Source organism: Dendropsophus ebraccatus, chromosome 4 (genome assembly GCF_027789765.1).
Source record: "Dendropsophus ebraccatus isolate aDenEbr1 chromosome 4, aDenEbr1.pat, whole genome shotgun sequence".
In the NCBI taxonomy this organism is placed as follows: Eukaryota; Metazoa; Chordata; class Amphibia; order Anura; family Hylidae; genus Dendropsophus; species Dendropsophus ebraccatus.
In genome coordinates this window covers 55,191,264-55,207,101 of record NC_091457.1, presented here as the reverse complement: position 1 = coordinate 55,207,101, position 15,838 = coordinate 55,191,264, and the positions used below count along the sequence as shown (strand labels likewise).

The window sequence follows — 15,838 nt, the reverse complement described above, 5'->3', positions numbered from 1 at the left end:
GCTAAGAAATTGAAGATTTCCTACAAGGGTGTGTACTACTCCCTTCAGAGGACAGCACAAACAGGCTCTAACCAGAGTAGAAAAAGAAGTGGGAGGCTGTGTTGCACAACTAAGCAAGAAGATAAGCACATTAGAGTCTCTAGTTTGAGAAACAGACGCCTCACAGGTCCCCAACTGGCATCTTCATTAAATAGTACCCGCAAAACACCAGCGTCAACATCTACAGTGAAGAGGCGGCTGCGGAATTTTGGGCTTCAGGGCAGAGTGGCAAAGAAAAAGCCATATCTGAGACTGGCCAATAAAAGAAAAAGATTAAGATGGGCAAAAGAACACAGACATTGGACAGAGGAAGACTGGAAAAAAGTGTTGTGGACGGATGAATCCAAGTTTGAGGTGTTTGGATCACAAAGAAGAATGTTTGTGAGACGCAGAACAAATGAAAAGATGCTGGAAGAATGCCTGACGCCATCTGTTAAGCATGGTGGAGGTAATGTGATGGTCTGGGGTTGCTTTGGTGCTGGTAAGGTAGGAGATTTGTACAGGGTAAAAGGGATTCTGAATAAGGAAGGCTATCACTCAATTTTGCAACGCCATGCCATACCCAGTGGACAGCGCTTGATTGGAGCCAATTTCATCCTACAACAGGACAATGACCCTAAACACACCTCCAAATTGTGCAAGAACTATTTACAGCAGAAGCAGGCAGCTGGCATTCTACCGGTAATGGAGTGGCCAGCGCAGTCACCAGATCTGAACCCCATTGAGCTGTTGTGGGAGCAGCTTGACCATATGGTACGCCAGAAGTGCCCATCCAACCAATCCAACTTGTGGGAGCTGCTTCTAGAAGCGTGGGGTGCAATTTCTCCAGCTTACCTCAACAGATTAATAGCTAGAATGCCAAAGGTGTGCAATGCTGGAATTGCTGCAAAAGGAGGATTCTTTGACGAAAGCAAAGTTTGATGTAAAAACAATGTTATTTCACATACAAATCATTATTTCTAACCTTGTCAATGTCTTGACTCTATTTTCTATTCATTTCACAACGCATGGTGGTGAATAAGTGTGACTTTTCATGGAAAACACTAAATTGTTTGGGTGACCCCAAACTTTTGAACGGTAGTGGTGTATACTGTATACTTTATGATAGATACTTGTAAACATAAAGGCAAATTGTAAAATGGAGGATGCTGCATCCTCCCTTGTTAGTTCTTTGGGTGGACAGCGGATTTTGTTTGAGAATATCAATAAGTCTATGGAACAGGGGGACTCCGCTTGAAAGTTCCATGCGTATTCCGTAGTGTGCACATACCCTTATACAGGGTATACTCTAGGGGTTCTACTAAAGCCAAAGTGCAACTGTAGTATCACATAGTGCCCACTGAATTCAGTGGGTGACTGTTCACCAGCCTGTGCCAACTCCTCAACAGTAAGTGCTGCTTTTTGCAGTGTTTCTACTCTGGATTAAAAGAGGAAGGGTCACCCTATATGTCATCTAGACACCCTAATAGATCATGAAAAGAGGCTGACATGGAAACACCATATAAGGATAGCTTCACACGTACCGTATGGCAGCGGATTTGATGGTGCGGATCCGCAGCAGATTTGATCTAAATCTAAACTGAACACATCAAATCTGTGCCATCAAATCTGCTGCAGATCTGCACATGTGAACAAATCCCTAAGAAAGGAATGATAGTCAGGACTATGCTAGGTTTAGTACTATTTACATAAGAGAGTCCACAGTGAATACTAATAAAAGGCCAAAAGTCATTGTGTAGGCAAATACCCCAGCTGTGAGGATGTGATAGGCTGAGGATAGGCACCTGCTGTTTTATTGACTGTGGATAGGCAGTTTTTTACAAACAGCTATAAAAACGCAGCTGTGCTTCCCACCTACAACATCCTCTGAGTTGTTGATGACTGTGGACATGCATTCCCTTCTCTCACCTGTCTTCCATGGTCGTTTTGTATAACTTATTGTATTTTTTTTTTTTTTTGGCAATGCATTTTAGGGGGCTGATTTATCAGAAGAGACTAGTCTATAGACTCAAATGCATTTTTTGCATAATAAATGTAATTGTATAATACCCGATGATAAACCTCTTTTATAGAATCCATTAGAGGATTGCATAAATAGCAGTTTTCTAATATACTATCAGAAAGACACTTTACAGTTAGCAGGCCTTACTTTACATATTATAATTGCTTTTATAGAATGTCCTTTTCATTATAAGAGCATTCCTAGAATGTCATTCAGATGTGTCATAAGTGTCAAATAGGTGGGTGCCCGTTAGTTCCAATATGTATCAAGTGGAAGTAAAATCAATGGGAGTCAAGGAAACCTCCAAATGGGAACATGCTCTCCAGTCACCAAAGAAACCCTGTTGCTCTGTAGATTATAGGGGAAGAAAGGGGGTGGGGGGGTCTCAGCTACCCTACCCCCTCCATTCTGACACATCACATGAGAGGTGTCACATTTTTAGTATTACATGCTGATTGAGATCTAAAGGCTTTAGTACATAGAATGATTATCTGGCAAATAAAGGAGATATCACCCCGTGTAATGGTGTGTATACACAGAGAGATTTATCTAACAGATCTTTGAAGCCAAAGCCAGGAACAGACTATAAACAGGGATCAGGTCATAAAGGAAAGACTGGAATCTATCCTCTTTTTAAATCCATTCCTGGCTTTGGCTTCCAAAATCTGTCAGATAAATCTCTCTGTGTAAACCCACCCTTATAGAGACAGTGATCATCCAATAAGTGAGCAAACATTCGCCCGTTGCCTTTTAAAAAGTTTAAAAACCATCAGCTGCGCACCACTCAGTCTAATAGTTGATGAATGTACCACAGCTGATTAAAGCAAGGGCTACATGGTGATCACTAGAGATTCATGAGTCGTGTAATAGGCTTGGTAAGCGAGCGCCGATCTAGCAGATTGGCGCTGGCTTACCCTGCATGTCAGGCCATCTACAGCCTTATCAAAAGTGACTACTGTTTGTAGTAGCTCTCCATTTGGAAGTCAGGGGACTCCCGATTTAATCTTAATACACTATATCAATAAGGGTTCCCTTTTCGGGAGTGGAGGATGTATCACTTTATATTAAAGTGTCACTGTCATTATAACTTTCAAATTGTAAAGCAACAGTAGATGTGATATAAAGCAAGTTTGCAATTTACATTCATTCATTATTTATTTTTTTTTAGTTATCATGCTTTACAACAAGGCGATACTTACTTGTATCCAGGTCCAGACTCCTGAAGGCAGATTTTTAGTCTTGTACAGGTAGTCTCTCCTGTACAGAGAGTCACGGCTCAATGCGTCTGTAAATCACATGACTGTCTTCTCTGTGAGTGCACAGATGACCTGGGAAACACTGGACTTCCTGTGTTTAGACTCTTTATAAAAATAGTCAGAACACAGGAAGTGCCTTGCTTTTCATGATAACAAAAAAAAAAAAAAAAGAATGTAAATTGCAAACTTGCTTTATATCACTGTTATCTTAGGTTTCGAAAGTTCTAATGACAGTGACACTATAAAGCATATTTGACAAGCATATGTGAAGTAGAGCTGGGTAATAATCCCACCGGAACCTGTGAAATTGAGCACTTTGTGCACACTGTATTAAAGAGAACTCAAAAATCCTGTGTGGGCAGAGGGTAGGGGAACACATAATAAAGAATTATACTTACCCATCCCCATGCCCCTGCAGCTCCCACTCCTACAATGCACAACTCGGCTGAGGAATGCCCACCCAGCCAGTCACTAACTGGGTCAGTAGCTGTACTGCAGGCCATGCATGTTGTGGGACTGTGTATGCATGAGGCCTTATGGAGATATACTGTACATTTTAGGGAAATAAAAAAGGAATTGTCCAGTATTAGAAAATATGCCTGTTTCTTCCAGAAGCAGCACCACAACAGTACACTTGTTATGTCTGGTCTTGCAGCTCATTCCCATTCATGTAAATAGATTTGAGTTACAATATAACACGTTTCTGGTATAACACCTAGGTTTGTTTGCAGTTTTGGGTGAAAATGTTCTTACGCATTATTGGAGGCTGCTGATCAGGACAAATTCAGATGCTGATAATGCATCTACTAAAATATAGCTGTATTACAGCTGCAATACTTGGGAGTCCAACCTCCGGGAGTCCAATAGAACCACACAGGTCCATGGTAAAGAACGATTATTTATCTAGGGCCTGTAAGAGTCAATTCTCTAGGTGCAAATTTGAATGTTCCAAATTTAGATTTTTTTCTGCTATAGATATTCAGAGCTCTAGAAGATGCCGCCTGATATGATTGTCAGCTGGAGCACTAACAGGTGCTTAACGGCTTCAGGACACAGCAATTGCTTTTTAGGTTAGGGTTACATGTGACCAGAGACCACCCCATTGCACTGCCTGGTCACATGACTCCATTACTTATACAAGTGAATGGAGTCGCCTTCTGACTCACAACCAACATAGCACAACACAGTGGTTTCGGGTCACACCACTAGGAATCTTCATGTAGCCGCCGCTCTATTCCCCACCTTTTCTGTTGCTGTAGCTATATTAGTGCTTGTTTATTCGAGGGACTAGTTGCACTTGTTAATAACACAATCCTAGAGGACATATATTATATTGAAATTTTTATATATTTTAGATGATTTTCAAAAGAATGGCAATCACACAGTTTGGGGTTTTTTCTTTATAATATATTCACCATTTAGTATAAATGACATTTTAACTTTATTGTGTAGGTCAGTAAAATAAGAATATTTTTTATTTTATGGTTTAGTATTTTTGCACAATAATGCACACTTTAGCTGAATGAGGGCTTGTTCTTTGTAGGATGAGTTGACATTTCTTTGGTACTAGTGGGGTTAAAAGACTGGAATCAGTATCAACGCCTGGCCATTTTAAAATAATCTCATGTATAGTATACAGCTGTCACCGGCTGCTGATCACAGCGCATTGCACATACAGTGGATTGTGTAAAGTCCTTGGTGCTTGCACCTTATACACGCAGCATACGTTGTCAGTTAGAAATCATTTTTATTTATATAGCCCCAACATATTCTGCAGCACCTTAAAGGGGAACTTAAAGGGGAGACAAATCTAACCTGCTGATATGTCCTTACTGCACAGGAGACACCGAGGAGGAAGATGTCTCTTACTTTCATCCTCGGCGCCATTCCGGTGCAGTTAGGAGTTTGCTCTACAGTCTGTTGAGACCTTTCGGAGCCCTGAGGCACCCGTTAGTAGCACTGCCTGCCCCCTTAGTGTCGATCCGTCCCGGCCCTTTCTAGTGATAATGAATGGATGGGTGGGTGGGCCGGATCGGGGATATGGGGGCGGGCAGTGCTCCTAACAGGTGCTCTGGTACTCCTAACAGTTTCACAGGACCATGGAGCAAAAGACTAACTGCACTGGAACGGCACCAAGGAGAAAGGTAGGAGTCATCCCTTCACCCTGCACAATAGGGAACAGGTTTGTCTAACTTGTTGATAGTTCCTTTTAAATTTCATAGGGTAAATACATTAAGAAAATCCAACATTATGGAGTAATAAACTAATGATCAATTTATAAGAGATAACAGGTGGTGACTAGAGATGAGCGAACCTCGAGCATGCTCGAGTTCATCCGAACCCGATCGTTCGGTATTTGATTAGTGGCGGGTGCTGAAGTTGGATAAAGCTCTAAAGTTTTCTGGAAAACATGGATACAGCCAATGACTATATCCATGTTTTCCCACATAGCCTTAGGGCTTTATCCAACTTCAGCAGCCACCGCTAGTTTGGATGAACTCGAACATGCTCGAGGTTCGCTCATCCCTAGTGGTGACACAAAAAGTCCAGTAGTCCAGCCATCTTTTATTGTCACTAGCCAGTGTTTCTGTATTCACATATATCAAGTGGATGAGGGTATTAGGGCTGCTATATTCTGAATAGTCTGGAGAGGGGAGAGTTTGGGGAGCAAAATACGCTATCAAATCCAATGTAAAGCATGGTGCCCACTGCGGTCTTCTACGCTATACATTAGCAACCTGTTCTTGGCAGGTTGCCAACAGATAACACTGTGGGAATCTAGCTTTAGCTAAGAGCTATACTAACCAAGATAAAAATGTATGAGAGCAACAATAAGATATTGGTTGTTTCTGAGCAGAGAAGGGGGGAAGAATCCGGAGATTGTTTTCAGGTACAGGTGTCGTGAATGCGTATGAGATTAGATATAGCTAGCTATGACAGTGCCTTTGAATGTAATAGAAATATCGGGGGAGATTTATCAAACGTAGTGTAAAGTGAAATTGGCTCAATTGCCCCTAGCAACCAGATTCCACCTTTAATTTTCCAAAGAGTCTGTGAGGAATGAAAGGTGAAATCTGATTGGTTGCTAGGGGCAACTGAGACAATTTCAATTTACACCATGTTTGATGAATCTCCCCCATCAGGTTTAGGTTAGTACATGGCATAATTGAGACATTCAGTTCTGAAAAATTCAGAGAACGTGATGTTAAAGACAGCTGACAGTCACAAGTGTGTAGTAGTAGTAGTAGTAGTGCGGGGGTGATGTGACCTCTGACCTGTGGCACTCCAGCTGTTTTGAAAGTATAACTCCCTGCATGTGGTAGTGAACTCCCAGCATGAAGTAGTCGTTTTGCAACAGCTGGAGGGTAACAGGTCGGAGATCACTGTGTTAGACTGATACTTTCATTATTTGAATATAATCGTTATTTAAATTATGTAATAATGATGACACTACCGCTTCTTACATAAGACCCATTCATGCTGCATACCAGAGATGAAACGTTCTTTCTTCTACTTACAGGGGAAGTTATTTTGGTTGCACTCTGAACTTTACAAAGTAATGTACAGGGTGGTATTTGCCGCTAGGCACCTGTGGTCTGGTGCCTAGGGCGGCACCCTGTAGGGGGCGGCACCTTCAGAGGAAGGGAAAAAAAAGAAATAGTAAGTGGGATCGTCAGTGGGAGTGGGTGGGGCCAGCATCGAGGGGGCGGAGCCACAATCACGGTCGGGAGATGGTGTGGAGCGCTCCCTGCTGTCAGCTCCTTGCTTCAGCTCACAACTTCCCTGCTCCACTACTGAAGCAAGGAGCTGTGAGAGCTGCCCCCTGCTGCCTTGGATGAGAAGATGGAGCACCCCCTCCTGCCTGGCCTGAAGGAGACCACCACCACCACCATCGGCATCACCTGGGTAAGGAAAATGGGGGTGGTGATCGCGGGTGTAAGGGGGAGGGCCAAAGATGTGGGGGCGGGCCTCATGGGGCTAAGGGCATTCACTAGGCCATGAGCAGAATCTGGATCCCCTACCTCCTCTCTGTATACTCAGGTCACAAAACTAGCAGAATTGTCTGCTGTGGAATGCCGCCAGCCTCCCTGACATAATGGGAGTCTATGGGAGGCTTGGGCTGCTGCTCTCACAGCGTCTCTTACATGTTCATTCTTCAGAGGGCAGCAGCCTGAGCCTCCCATAGACTCCCATTATGTCAGGGAGGCTGGCGGCATTCCGCGGCGGACAATTCTGCTAGTTTTGCTACATGTGAACGTAGCCTTACAACATCTTGTAGTCAGTATGATGGAGGTTGCCCAGCTTTCCCAGCATCTTTTAGTCAGTATAATGGAGGTTACACAGCTTTCCTTGCATCGTATACTCAGTATAATGGAGGTCACCTAGTTTTCCAGCATCTTGTATAGTAGTCAGTATAATGGCGGTCACCCAGCTTTACCAGCATCTTGTAGTCAGTATGATGGAGGTCACACAGCTTTCCTAGCATCTTATACTCAGTATGATGTGGTCACCCAGCTTTCCAGCATCTTGTAGTCAGTATAATAGAGGTCACCCAGCTTTCCAGCATCTTGTAGTCAGTATAATGGAGGTCACCCAGCTTTCCCAGCATCTTGTATAGTAGTCAGTATAATGGAGGTGACCCAGCTTCCCAGCATCTTGTATAGTAGTCAGTATGATGGAGGTCACCCAGCTTTCCCAGCATCTTGAAGTCAGTATGATGGAGGTCACCCAGCTTTCCCAGCATCTTGTAGTCAGTATTATGAAGGTCCCCCAGCTTTTCTTGCATCTTATACTCAGTATGATGGAGATCACTCAGCTTTCCCAATATCTTATACTCAGTATAATGGAGGTCACCCAGCTTTCCTAGGGGTATTGGCACCTCAGTATAAGCAGAGGCTGGGGAGCTGAAGAGTAGGCACAGTTGGGAACCTGGGATACCACTCTCTATACTGGGGTAATATACTAGGGACACTAATACTGGTGTATGTAATTCTCCCTCCGTATTGTCCTAATTGTAAGGTCTATACAATAAGGACAATATAAGGACTATTCTGCAACCCCCCCCCCCCCCTCAAAAAACCCCACACCCTCAATGTTTGTTTGTTAGTAACAGTATGGCGGTAATATGTATGGTGGTAATATTTTCCTTTATGCTAGTGTTATTGGTAATATCTGTCTTGGGGTGTGTGTGTATATATATATATATATATATATATATATACCAGTAGCATCACTCGGTCGTGAAAGGGGGCCAAGTTGACCTCTCGCATCAGGGCCCAGGAGACATTAGCTACGCCCCTGCGGGGGGGTCAGCACTCAAAGGTGCCTAGGACAGCATGTACTCCAAATACAGGCCTGGTAATGTACTCAACATGTTCATGAAGTGAGTGCAACAAAAACTGTAGAGAGATCAAGATATGCATCTGCGCTCAAACTATTGTTCAGCTTTTTGGTATACTGCTTCTGGATGTACAGTTATTACTTGAATTCCAATCATAGCTATTCTATAGTTACATGTGTAGAACTAGTCTCTCTCTATAGTTGTCCCCACCATCCAATACCACGGGAGCAGGGGCGTAGCTAATGTCTCCTGGGCCCTGATGCGAGAGGTCAACTTGCCCCCCCCCCTTTCACGACCGAGTGATGCTACTGGTATATATACATATATATATATATATATATATATATATATATATATATATACACCCCCCAAGACAGATATTACCAATAACACTAGCATAAAGGAAAATATTATCACCATACATATTACCGCCATACTGTTACTAACAAAATCCTGTATACTGAGACCAATATTGCCAATATTACCAGTATATAAGAAGGAAATATTACAACCACACCACTACCATCACCACCATATTGTTACTGACCAAATCCTGTATACTGAGACCAATAAATCATAGTACCAGATAACAAGTAACAAATAATTCCACCACATACTGACTAACACTATCACTGCTACTGACAAATACCACCACATACTAACACCACCGCATACTGACTAAAACCACCGCTGCTACTGAATAACATCCACTGTACACAGATCAACATCACCTCATCCAGTCATATAGAGGTGGATGCAGCTCTAAACAGGTTCTAAACAGACATATTAGGCTCCTCACACTGACACCATCCTCATCACTATACACACTGCACATCTGTAATGGCCGCTTTGCACCCTCATTTAGTGGGTAGGCTGAGTGTGTTGTTCCCCTTTTATAGATGGCTCCCTCTCCCCCCTCCCCCCTCCCCTTATAGATGGCCCCCTCTCCCCCCCTTATAGATGGCCCCCCTCTCTTCCCTCCATTATAGATGGCCCCCTCTCCCCCCCTTATAGATGGCCCCCTCTCCCCCTCCCTTATAGATGGCCCCCTCTTCCCCCCCTTATAGATGGCCCCCTCTCCCCCCTCCCTTATAGATGGCCCCCTCTCCCCCCTCCCTTATAGATGGCCCCCTCTCCCCCCTCATAGATGGCCCCCTCCCCTATAAATGCCCCCCTCTCACTCTCTCCCTTATGGATGGCAGTTTCTCCCCCCTTATAGATGCCGTCTCCCCTTATAGATGTGCCCTTCTCCCCCCCCTTATAGATACCCTCTGCCCTTATAGATGGCCCCCCTTCTTCCCTCCAAGGAAAGCTGATAAAAAAAAACACACACACAACTCACCTGCCACCCGCTCCCCTGTCGATCCTCTCTCTTAATGGTCTGGCCACCCGGCTGATGTGCGGCTGCCGGGGTTGTCCCGTCCTATCCCCGGCAGCGCGCGCATCAGTGAACTCACTGTGCGCCAGGGCTGGGACTTCCGGTACAGAGAGCGCGCTGCCGGGGATAGGACTTCAGTGAACTCACTGTGCGCCAGGGCTTGGACTTCCGGTACACTGATGCGCACGCTGCCGGGGATAGGACAGGACACCCCCGTCAGCCGCACATCAGCCAGGGCCAGCGCGCGCCTGCTCTTGTGACCGCAAGCAAAACAATGCTTGCGCTCACAAGAGTGTTTTATGGGGAAACAGTACAGTGGCAAGGAGGGGCCCTCTGGTAGCTACGCCACTGCACGGGAGCAAGTATGGGTGGTATTTACTCTTCCTCAATTAGTGGTAAACTGTAAATGTCATAGATACCATAGAGGCAAACAAAACAGGACCTATGAAGGAAAGCGTCCGAAATAACATAACCCCATACTACTGTGTAATAGAAAGCTGAACCAGGCTCCTTTTCCACAAGATCTTCATATTGCAAATAAGAGGATAGTAAAGTGGTCCAAAAGCTACATATCCATTTGATTCTTCTAGAGATGAGGGCAACTCGAGCATGCGGGAGTCCGATCATGCAGCATTTGAATACTGGGGGCTGAAGAAGTTGGATGCAGCCATAGGGAGTCCTGGAAAACATGGATACAGTCATAGGCTGGCTCCATGTTCTCCCAGACTTTCTAGGACTGTATCCATCTTCTTCAGTTATTAGTATTAAAATGCCACATGACCAGACTCCAGCATGCTTGAGTTCTTCTGCTATGTACTAAGGATCAAAAAGCCCCAGGCTCTTCAAGTATGAAGATTCAGTGGTGACATGCTCCAGTGCCAGTATCGTTTTATGGTCCATTCTCTTCTATGTTTGCCCCTGCCATTTGGTTCCACTAGAGATGTGTAAAAGGACCAATAACCACTAGACTGTATAGTATGGTGACATGGACCAACACTTATGCCATTTTGTGGCCCACTCTCCTCTATGTTTGCCCCTGACAATATCTTTAAACTGGTGAAGAAGGTTTACTTTCAGCCATCAACACTAAAAATTTTCAGATTTGACCAACCAGACTGATAATGTGCATCTGTAACAAGACATTAGTTCTCAAAATGAATTCAACCTTTATCAGAATCACCTAAAATGGATTCCAATTAGTATCCTCTGACATGCCCAATTCCAGACCCTACCACTGCCATGAATGAGTGAGTCTTGGCACTTGAGCTGAGGGATGCCAAGAATCATATCAATAGTCTTCTTCTCCAGTATTTCCCTACATAGAATAGGAATGGCTGCATTTCACTACAATTAGAGCCTCCTTACTTTAGTAGAATATATTGCATGCAAGAACATTGTATTCATCAGAACATTGTATCCATATCCTAAAGTCTACGGCAATGCTTGCATAAAAAGCCAATTTAGGTCAATGCATAGTTACCTTCAACATGTCTTTATACCTTCCCATCTCAGAATGAGCTGTTATCAGGCATCCAAGGACGCGAAACCTGCCAGTGGCATCAGTAGTCTTCTCCAAAACTTTAGTCCAAACCTGTAAGGCCTTTTCTGTCTGGTTAGACTGGTATAGCTGAAGTCCTTTTTGGATCTGCTGTTTAGTTTGGTCCTGACCCATTCCCACGCCCAGTAGTTTCATAAAATCTTACGCACCCAAATACAATGAGCTGCCACAATAAATCCAGATGAAAGGCTGAAGCTACAGAAACCAGTGGTCCATAGTTTCCCAAGAGATTGAGCTTCCTGTATAAGAAGGTGAATTGACAGGTGTTAAACCCAACCAGGAGATTTACTGAAGGGAACTTGTGATCCTGACTTGCAACTGAACAAGCATAAGAACTGTGATAAGATAACATAGAGGTACCTAGCTTGTCAGTGTAAATGCATACGCCTTGGTTGTGCGAGACTCCCAGATTTAGCCCCAGCCCCCACTGCTGGGCACAGCTGTCCCTGCCAATCTCAGGCTTGTCTCTTCAAAGGAATGCCAGTACTAGTGACTCAAGGTCAGAGAGGGAGCTTGCACCAGAAGCCCACCCTCTACCCATTAACAGAAACATGCAGTAAGATCCAAATTTAAAATGCCTTGTATCCCACCACCACACTGTGTTTAACTGCACCTCATACTACCCCTCCCAAGGAGAGAACAGGCCATATAAAAATATCCTCAAGACAGACAAATGATTAACTGGAGACGCAACAAGAATTTCATGGGCTAAGATGACAGTGACCATACTCCCTTCTTCCCAGGCTATTAACTATCCGCCGTAACAGCCTGCTACATATTTCTGCACACAACAATTAGATGGAGTAATGTGGCCCCTTGTGATAAATGTTACCGCCGATATATAAGTACTTGTCTATAGCAAAACATTCCACAAGTAAAGACAATTTCTATTCAAACACTATACAAGGATGCCAACTTCATCCCCATAGAATGGACATAAAATACTACGTATAATTCTCTCGTTTGGTAACACTGACTAAGGGGAGCATGGATGTAACAGCCCCTACAAGTGCCGGAAATAGCACCAAAGGCAGCTGGCCCCAGAAGCCATTCTAAAATCTTCACCTACTTGAGGTCAAAAGCAACACTGTTTTCCTTCAAAAATGTCCTCTTATAAATACAGCACTGCCTATGTCAGCAGATGCAACCTGTAGATCGTACCAGAGATGGCTGCTGGATCACAAGCTCTGTGCAAGGAGATTTTCAGAGACAAAACTTGTCCTAAATCTGAAGAGGTTTAAAAAGCTTTAGAGTGCTGTGACGTGTATACTGACACCAGTGAGGCACAGAGTCCTTATTGGTTTATACCATAGACCAGTGCTTCTCAAACTGTGAGGCGGGCCTCACCAGTGAGGCGCCCCCTAGTTGTTGGTGAGGCCCAGCTGGGAAGCCAGTTTTCACAAAAGTAACTATGATCTGCACAGTCCTCCAAAATCTCCATTTTAGCAACATTATTAATTTATTTTGTACTTGCTTTATTAGCATACAGAGCTTGGGAGATGAGTGAAAGGTAGCCCTAGCATTGTTTTCAGCTTTCAAATGGACTTTCACCACAGATAGTGAGGCCCAGGCATCCTCTTGGTCAGTCTGGTGAGGCCCAGGCATTCCCTTGGTCTGTTGGGTGAGGCTCCAGTAGAAAAAGTTTGAGAAGCACTGCCATAGACTTATATATGCTTGGAGGGGCGCCATGCTACCCTAGATGCTTTCAAAGTCACAAGGAGATAAAGTATGGACCTATAACAGGCTGTAGGCAAAGTATTAGTATGGCTATATCTACACTAAAGCTAGGGATATTAGGCTTCCAGGTGGAATTTATGGAAAACATGAAAGATTCACGCTCCAATGATGAGTACTGAAGCATTGAACATTTCATTCAAAAGTTTAGAGGTGGTCACAATAAGTTCACTTGTAAAGGTTAGGGCGCATTTTAGATCCTAAAATTTCACCTGCAAGCCAAATCTTCCAAACTTTTTGTGAGTAGTGTATATGAGCCCTCCACTAATTGTCAGAAGATGCATTAAAAGGGTCTTCTCGCCAAACGTTATAAATGCCCTATCCACAGTGCAGGCCATAAATAGCTAATTGAGAGGGTGCAAACACTGTACAGGAGCTGAGGAATCAGTTCCGTAATTATTTGCAGTGGTGGCGTTTGATTACTGTAGAGCAGATAAATGGTAGTTGTGTTGCAGTAACCCAGCGCCACCACTATAAACAATGTACGGAGCCAAGGCTTCCAACTCCAGGGCTGTGCCAGCTGATTGGGGAGGTGTCAGCACCCTGTCAATCAATAGTTTTTGGCTACCTTTAAGGTATATAGGAGATATACAGTGAAACCTTTTTCAGATGACCACCCAAAATTGTTCTCAAAGATGGCTAGTGTGTATATAACAGATGGTGGAACTCAAAATCCGCCACATGACATGTGGTCTGGATAGTAGGTAGTCTTTTGGAGAGTAGTCACGGTACCATGTAACACAGCAATATGGTACAAGTTGAGGAAACACCTTTTGACCACAGCAACTTTTTTTTTCTTGAACAAATTAATGCAACTAATAACCATCTGAATGGCTGTTTCTGCAGCAAGCAAAAGAGTTTAGCAAGGTTCCCAGGACAATAGCAGAAATCTTCCATTTGTGATTAGTGTACCAGGTCCTTGAAAACACGAATAAAAAAAAAAAATCTAAAGACAAACAGACATGAACCTTCAAAAAAGCAGTAGTGTCCTAAAGCAGTAGACTACATTTCAACTACACTCAATTCACAAAGGTCAAGGAAACATAAAGCAGGTCAAAAATCTACACCAGCGTTTCCCAACCGGGGTGCCGTGGCACACTGGTGTGCCGGGAGAACCCGCCAGGGGTGCAGCTGGATCCCCGTGGGAAATGTGCGCTGTCACTTTAAGCATCCCGAGAAGCTTCGGCCGCGCAGCTTCTCGGGATGCACAGATCACTTTGATGTTCCGCCCGCACAGTGAGCGGGCGGAACATTAAAGCGAGCATAATGTAGGAGCAGGAAGTGTCAGCATCCTGCTCCTACATTCCCTCCCATAGGCTGCCGGCACTTCATACCAGCAGCCTATGGGAGGCCGGGACGTGACCTCTCCGGCAGGCGTGATGATATGACGTCATCACGCCTGCCGGACGTCCCGACCCTGCTGCTCGCAAGATGAGGAAGAGGAGAGCTTCTGCCTGCAGCCACAGCGCGGATTAAGTGAGTAGGATGTTTGTTTTTTTTAGGGACAGAGCAGGGGGTATTATTAGTATATGGGGGCACCTCTGGGGGCATTATTAGTTCATGGGGGCACCTCTGGGGGCATTATTAGTTCATGGGGCACCTCTGGGGGCATTATTAGCTCATGGGGGCACCTCTGGGGGCATTATTCGTATATGGGGGCACCTCTGGGGGCATTATAAGTCCATGGGGGCACTTCTGGGAGCATTATTAGTATATGGGGCACCTCTGGGGGCATTATTAGCTCATGGGGGCACCTCTGGGGACATTATTAGCTCATGGGGGCACCTCTGGGGGCATTATGAGTATATGGGGGCACCTCTGGGGGCATTATTAGCTCATGGGGGCACCTCTGGGGGCATTATTAGTTCATGGGGGAACCTCTGGGGGCATTATTAGCTCATGGGGGAACCTCTGGGGGCATTATTAGTTCATGGGGGGCACCTCTGGGGGCATTAGTTTATGGGGGAACCTCTGGGGGCATTATTAGCTTATGGGGGCACAGCAGGGGGGCATTATTAGCTCATGGGGGCCACCTCTGGGGGCATTATTAGTTCATGGGGGAAACTCTGGGGGCATTATTAGCTCATGGGGGCACAGCAGGGGATCCTACATACAGGGGCATCCCACATTCCTACTCGCTTTACTGCACATAACACCAAACAGCGCAGTTACTTTGGGAGCCTACAGGAGGGAGAAAGGAAAGGAAGCTGCTAGAAATGTGCGGAGCCTAAATTGTTTGTCTCGCAGGTTCTTAAGAGATGAAACGTATCTGGAAGGAATCATCATGGAGGACTGGACTGGATGGAGAGGAAAAGGGAAAGTGACGCCTCAGATCAAAGAAGACGTCACCTGTGAGTCACTTTATGACCGATTTCTTATTTTGTAGAACATTATTTAGTAGGGGTGCCCCGAGGTAATTTTTTTTTTCCAAGGGGTGCCCCGAGGTGGAAAAGGTTGGGAAGCACTGATCTACACGTATGACATATACAACACCGACTAATGTCCTACTATATCTTACCAGTTATTCCAG

At 44.6% G+C, this 15,838-nt stretch overlaps 1 protein-coding gene across 1 annotated transcript in view; it reads right to left on the bottom strand.

Annotated features, from left to right (window-relative positions):
• The window catches only part of RAPSN (receptor associated protein of the synapse), a 43,696-nt gene extending 31,819 nt beyond the window's left edge, over positions 1–11,877 (bottom strand). Inside the window, exon 1 of the mRNA XM_069968406.1 lies at positions 11,497–11,877. Coding sequence (XP_069824507.1) covers positions 11,497–11,709 — 213 coding nt within the window. The 5' untranslated portion in view covers positions 11,710–11,877. The remainder of the gene's footprint in view (positions 1–11,496) is intronic.
• Between the last annotated feature and the right edge of the window lie 3,961 nt (positions 11,878–15,838).